At 40.3% G+C, this 7258-nt stretch overlaps 1 protein-coding gene across 1 annotated transcript; it reads left to right on the top strand.

Moving 5' to 3' along the window:
- Positions 1-902: 902 nt before the first annotated feature.
- Positions 903-1943, top strand: LOC110883102. The gene has a single exon (XM_022130948.1). It carries the CDS (start codon positions 903-905, stop codon positions 1941-1943), a length of 1041 nt encoding a protein of 346 aa, XP_021986640.1.
- The last annotated feature ends 5315 nt before the right edge of the window (positions 1944-7258 follow it).

The raw sequence follows: 7258 nt of genomic DNA, 5'->3' as shown, positions 1-7258 counted from the left end.
TCCTACAGAAACCACCTTGCCTATATATAGTGGTCGTGCCTTGTCATATGTAACTTTCCGGTTTCAGTGCCGAACTGCTACCGAAGTGTCAACTCGCTGTAAAAAGTTGTTATATCAATCAGAAAGACATTTAAAGTGAATTGCAAGCTGAATTACATTGATACGACTGTTTCCACCTTTCGTATTGAGCAAAAACTCTTCTGAACGACTCGTTTGGGTCAGAAAACGATCCTACACATCCTCTTTCTCTTTCTTCATTAATTGCAATTGTCTGTATTAGGCTCCACACGCCCCCGTGTTTGCTGGGCATGACCCTGTGTGCAGAAGCGTATCTGTACTATTAAGATTTGCTAAATTCTATGAATCTTAGCGTTGACCACGACCCGTGTTGAGCTGGGCACGCCCCCGTGCTGGGAATAGAAGCTTCTACAACTTTGTCTTTTCTGCAGACACCTGGCCACACCCCCGTGTCCGCTAGGCACGAGGCCGTGGTCAGCCTTCTGTTTCTTTGTTTTTGCTTGGGAAGATGCTGTCAAGGGGTCAGGCATGCCACATTTATTCCTCTTCTTTGTATTTATGTTAGTTTTTGCTGCATATTTGTTCCTTTTGTTCATTTAAGCTCATTTGGTCCTGAAAATACAAAAGGAAGACAAAAGCACATTTTTTCCAATTAGTACTAAAAAGGGTTAGTTTTATGGCTCATTTGATGTAATTTATATGTTGCATTTTACACACATCAAATACCCCCAGACTTGAATCTTTGCTTGTCCTCAAGCAAAACTCTTTGGGGTCATGGCACAGCTTCTAAAGGTAGAGCTAAAGTAGCTTGGAAAGAGGTTTGTCTTCCAAAAGTTGAAGGTGGGTTGGGGATCAGGCGAATCACTGATGTAAATAAGTCTCTTATGGCTTATCATTTTTTCAGCCTTCTTTCGAATAGGAGTTCGTTATGGACTTCATGGGTCAAGCTTCACAGGCTCAAGGGTCGAAGTCTATGGGATATTCCGGTTCAAGCCAGTGCATCGTGGGGATGGAAAAAATTATTAAGATGCAGGTTGCTGTTTAGGGATTACTTTTGGAGTAAAATAGGCAATGGTCAAAATACGTTCGTTTGGTTTGATAAATGGTGTGATGATTGCCCGTTAGGGAATGTGGTTACTCCTCGACAAATGTCGAGATATGGGTATAATGTGAAGTCCAAAATAGCTGATGTTATTGAGCATGGGGTTTGGGCGTGGCCGGATGAATGGAGAACAACATATCCGATGCTATTTCAGCTTCATTCTTGTCATCTTTCCAATGCAAAAGATCAGGTTTTGTGGAGAAATTTTGAAGGAAAATTAGTTCCGTTTACTTCTAAGGAGGTGTGGGATACCATTCGGATTCGAGAGCATCAACGTGATTGGTCCAACATTATTTGGTCGTCATTCAGCATCCCTAAACACGCCTTCACTTGTTGGCTGATTTTCAAGAGGAAGCTATGGACTCAAGATCGCATTCTTCGGTGGAATCACAGAGTTACTGGCTCCATGAATCAGATGTGTTGTTTACTATGTTATGCAGATCTAGAGACACATGACCACTTGTTTTTTCAATGCTCTTATTCTACAACGGTGTGGAATATTGTTCGTGACAAAGTGGGTATGAACTCGATTCAGCAGAGATGGGAAGACATAGCAAGGTGGTTTGTTCCGAGAGCAAAATCCAGAGCTGTTTATGCGATTGCTAGTAAGTTAGTTGTCGCTGCATCGGCTTATGTGATTTGGAGTGAAAGAAATGCTAGATACTTTAGTAATCGATTGAGGCCTCCTGAAAAGATATCAGACATTATTCTTAGCACGGTCCGAGACAAATTATTATCGTTTAAATACAAAAATTCTAATAATGTGAGGCAATTTTTGGAAGAGTGGAAGATGGATGGGGCAGACTATTATGAAGAAGCCTGAAGACCATAGCTAGTTTTTGTTCTAGCTTAGTGTGGTTTTGGTTGTTTATTTTTGTTTCCTCTCTTGTGGTATGTCACGGAGAGAACTAGGGGGTATTTCAGCCTCCTACTTGTTTTGATATGGTTTATGTTATAAAATCACCGGGGTAACCCTTTACCCAAAAAAAAAAAAAAAACTCTTTATTATGTGGCTTACACACCCAAATGGAATGTGTAGAAGAGAAGTTTTGGGCTTGTCTTGAGTGTCGGGAATCCAAGATCTTTATTGGGTTTTATTTTTATGCTACTTACAATCCTATTCGTTATGATTTATTTAGAACATTTCATAAGAGAAATTACTTATTTGGGCATAACATGCTTCTTTAAAATTCCATCTACATACAAGTTCACATACCTCACGGGAGATCACTCAACACTCGGCCGAAGATGTATTTTTGTGAAACACTCTAGACGGGCATGGAACTTATTTCTACCATATGCTTGCCAAGCAATCAATCCTCCTCCTTTTTAACTATAAAACCTTTGTAAATATCAAGAGGACTTGGGGGAAGGGTTAGGCTTGGGTCAAAGATAGGTGGTTTTGGGTTAGTGGTTAGTAAAAAGGGCTAAAAGCGTAAAAAGCGTCGGTCGTCGTAAAACTTTTTGTTTTTGTGATTTTTATTTAAACTAAGCAATTTTCAAACAAAGTTTCTTTGAGGAACTTGTTTGTTTATTGCTAGACTTCATACTTTTTTTTAATAAGGAATGTCACAACTCACAAGAAAACCGAGCTTTTTACTAAAATAAGGGGTTTAAAAGAAAAAGGGTTTTGGTGGGTAAAGGGTGTTTGTTTTGTGGGTTTAGAAACGAAAAGGTTTAGGCTCAAAGGGGTTAACTAGGGGGATTTTGGGTAGGTGATAAAAAAATGAAAAATAATGGTGTTGAAAGAAAAATGGGTTAGTCCTAATGCCTCCATCATTTACTTACTTGGGTTTAAGTTGGTAAGGACCAGGAATGTATCGTCATGGCGAGTTCTAGAGTCGTAAGAAACCAAGCAGCTTATTCACACAAGAAACAAAAAATGAGCATTTAATTTAAAGATGTATGCTTGTATGCTCAATAAAGGCTCAAAACTCACTTTTTATGGGGATGGGTTTATAATGTGATCAAGTATATATAATCAAATTTTAACTAGATTTGTTATGTCGTTTCGTAATTTTCTTATGTTGGTTCTTTTTATCACGACGCTATCGGTTGTAAATTTGTAAAAATATAACCTTTTTGGAACTTGTTATTCCCAAATTAAACCAAGATAAGTAAAAAATGAAAAGTTTTTTAAAAAAAATTGGGGTGATTAGCGGTTCCAATAGAGTTTTGTGTAAGGCTTGTTATTAGGACTTGCAAAATTCAAGGTTTAGCATCCCCACCCCCCACATTTAAATTACACATTGTCCTCAATGTGTCCCCAAAACAAGTTTTTAGGTTGATTTAATGTGTTAAAAGGTGTTTAAAAATAAAATTTTATGTTACTGGGCGTCTAGGCACGGGCCCGTGTTGGTCCGGGCACGGCCCCGTGTTCAGATCGCCAGTATCATATTTAACAGAAGGCTGGGCACGGGGGCGTGTTCAGCGAACACGGCCCCGTGTCCAGTTACCTGAACTGGGCGTTTTCTACAGAACCTCAGGCACGGGGGCGTGTTGGGGTGAGCACGGCCCTGTGTTGAACTTGCTGTAATGAAGAAAATTGTCGAGATGCTCTGTTTTTGTGCATGGGGTGTAGGTTCAAGTTTCCTTTAGTAACCTCCACCATTTTGAGTGTGTTTTGACCATTACAACATCATCCAAACACCATTTAGTATTTAGAAACCATCATTCATTTAAGACTGAATTACATAATTTCCTAGAAAATAAAAGCATAAACTAAATCTCGATAAGTAGGTCATGAAACACAAGAAATCTCAAACCTCAAAGAAGTCCTAGCCTATATAACTTTATTTTAAGAGCAAAATTTCCGAAAAGGTAATTTTTTCGGTTGAATGGGGCTTGAAGAACTTCTTCTCCGGAAAGGGCCCCTCACACCTCGTTAAGCCATTCATCTATCTCCCGTGGGAAAAGGAAAGCTGGCTCATTGGCGTCCTCGTTTTGAGGGGGTGTGACTTCCACCGGAACCTCTTGTAAGTTGTCAAGAGGAGGTTCTGCGGGGATGTCATCCTACCCGGTGGGGTTAACGACTTCTTGTGCCAAGTTCCAATCTTCTTGGGGAAAGATTGGTTCCATAGGAGGCATTGTAAGAATATTCAACCTTTGGTGCAAAAGGTTGATTTCTTGGAAGCTATTTTCTAGCCCCACCGTTAGATAGTTTATACGGTCGATAAGGACTTCTTCTACGGATGTCATTTCGTCGAGAGCTTCTCTTAGTGCCATCACATAGCGTACAAGGGTTGCTTTGATCGAAGGCCTTCATTCCCTGTGGCTGTTCCTTGAATGTGCTGAAGAGGTTCCGCTATTCTGGCTTGACATTCTAAGAAAACAAACCAAAAAATTTCAAATTAATGAAACAGTACTCCGGCCACGGCCTCGTGCTCGCTGAGCACGGCCCCGTGGCCACTTCTCTGCAGGCTTTTGAAACAAGGAATCTTGGAGCTTTAAATTATTTTTTCTGACTTTTGAAGCATTTCTAAGTAGAAATAACTTAAAACAGTGTTGTAAAACTTATTTATGACAAGATTCCTTGAATAAAAACCTAACAAATATCACAATAAAGCTTGAAAACATGGGGATTTCAAGTTTTAATGGAGCTTGTGAGGAGAAAATGAAGAAGAAGGCAATAGACAAAAGTAGAAAACACAAGATGGTTGTTGAGAACCTTCTTTAGAATATACCTTATAGGGTATATGTGAAGATCCCACCAGATCTTTGTCTTTGGGATGGGTCCAAGAGTGCAGGAATCTTGCTGCATTTATAGAAAACGACAGCACGCTGGACACGGCCCCGTGTCGGCTGGACACGGCCCCGTGTGTAGACAAGATTTTGACACTTTTTTGTCCGTATTCTGACCTAAAGTCAGACGAGAATCTTCAGGCGGACACGGGGGCATGTTGACCTGGACACAGCCCCGTGGCTAGAGGTTTTTATGAAGTTATGTCTTATTTTAAGGAATTTATCCGGATCGGGTGGTACCTTACTGGACGGAACAACACCGAAGTGCCTGAGATACCTAAGTTGCCCTAGTTTTAGACAAGAACGCAAGAGGTTATCGGAAAGGGTGATTCCTAAGCTAAATACCGGTGGGCAAGACCAACCTTTATTTCCCTTATCCGGGCTCTCGTTAAAGAAGGTATATGTCGAATCGCTCAGGACTATGTATGCATCGGCAGAAACCGATGGGGAGTCCTTCATGGCACAATCGACACAGGGACGACTATCGCTCAAGTCCTCACAAGAGTTAGAGGTGATTTCGGGAGCAATGATGTTGTTATAATCCGAATGCGATCTCAATAATTCTCCTTGATCGTCGTCTTGAGATGAGTTAGTTATTTCCATCTCTAGTTCTTTTATTAATCGGAGAATTAGTTCTTCCATTTGAAATAATTATTCGAGAATCATATCATCTAGAAGGGATCATTGAGAGTATTCAAGGGAGAGATAGGGATTGTTTTTACTTTCGCCCATCTTAAGGCTACAGGAAAACGATGGGTCTATATAGTGGGGAATGTAATTTAAAAAATAACATTTTAAATCTTCATGAGATCCGCCACATATTTGACACCACGTACCATAAGAGGAGCGAAAGTAAAAATGATCAGTATCACTCATGTTTGTGTTAGAAATTACCAACCGTCGGGATCTTTTGGGCACGGTGGCATGTTCAGTGGGCACGACCCCGTGTTCAGCTACTGTCTGACTTAAAACAGGATTGCTAGTACCAAAGATTTGGCACGGGGGCATGTTCAGCGGGCACGACCCCATGCTGCAGTCTGCAGAAGCTGAAAAATTTAGAAAAATCCTAAAAAAACAGAAAAATAAGAAAAACGATTAGGCCGTTGATTCCTAACTTTCTTAAAATCCTTGTGTCCCCGGCAACGGTGCCAAAAACTTGATGTGCGTTAGGTGTGTTATGTTTTTATTGATATTTTAAGCCCTTTTTAACACGTTAGTCAAGTTTTAAATTTATAAAACACGATATTCTACTAACACTAAACACACATATGGACAAGTGCACCCATCATGAGCGTAGTATAGCGTTGGTAAGATACCGAGGTCGTCCAAGGACACAAGAGCTTTTACTACCGGTTTATCCTCAACGTCTAATCGAATCAAAAGTTTTAGAAAAGGTTTTAAACATGAAAATAAAAATTAAAATCCTGAAAATAAAAATAAAATAAAAACAGATAGACAAGATGAATCACTTGGATCCGACTCGCCTTTAATGTAACCTTTGATGATTTCCGCACTTTTGCACTTTTTAAGAGATTATCTTAGTTATAGTAGTAGGCCCCTCTTTTGAAGGTGGCGTTACCCTCAACCCAGTGGTTTGAGTCAGCAAGGATACAATCCCAAAGGGTTGGAATATTGAAAGATAATTAATTAAGTTATTAATGCATCATGTGGTAGGCCCCGCTTTTGAAGGTGACGTTACCCTCGGCTAAGCGGTTTGAGTCAGCAGGGATACAATCCCAAGTAGCCGGGTTAATGTATTAATAGTAGTTTACATATGAGGGGATCAAGCCATTCGCACCCCCGCCATCCAATACCAGTGGGTATTGAAGGAGGTCCTAGTAAGCTTGACCCAGGTCCTTGCAGGATCTATACACTGAACAATGCAAGAACCTTACCAAACCATTCCCTTAACCCCCGACCAGGTAGCCAATATATCTCTATATAGACAGTAGAGATATGAATGGTGAAAATCTTTTATTTTATATAGACAGTAAAATAACGCCAAGACACCACGGACAAAGATAAGGAAGTTTCACCTTCAACATAAGAAACTAGTTATTAAAGTCATTAATACAAAACCAAATAAAAAGCGCGAAAAGATTAAAAATCAAAAGTATTACATTAAATGCTTGTCTTCATTAGGCAAACATGGCCTTTGATTGTCAACAACTCTTACTATCAATTTTGGATCCCGAGACTACTACACACACTCTAAGATGGATGATGGATGATGGTGGTGGAAGTGGGTTGTAGTGGTGGTAGAGTGGTGGTGAAGTGGGAGAGAGGTGGTTTGCCAAGGGATGCCTTTGAAGTGAACCAAGCACCCCCTATTTATAGTCTGCACAGAAGCCCGGACACGGCCCCGTGGCCATCCTCTTTCTCTTTCTTCATTAATTG

Source organism: Helianthus annuus, chromosome 4 (genome assembly GCF_002127325.2).
Source record: "Helianthus annuus cultivar XRQ/B chromosome 4, HanXRQr2.0-SUNRISE, whole genome shotgun sequence".
Lineage (NCBI taxonomy): Eukaryota > Viridiplantae > Streptophyta > Magnoliopsida > Asterales > Asteraceae > Helianthus > Helianthus annuus.
Note: the sequence above shows the minus strand (reverse complement) of the source record. Positions and strands in the feature narration are given on the sequence as shown.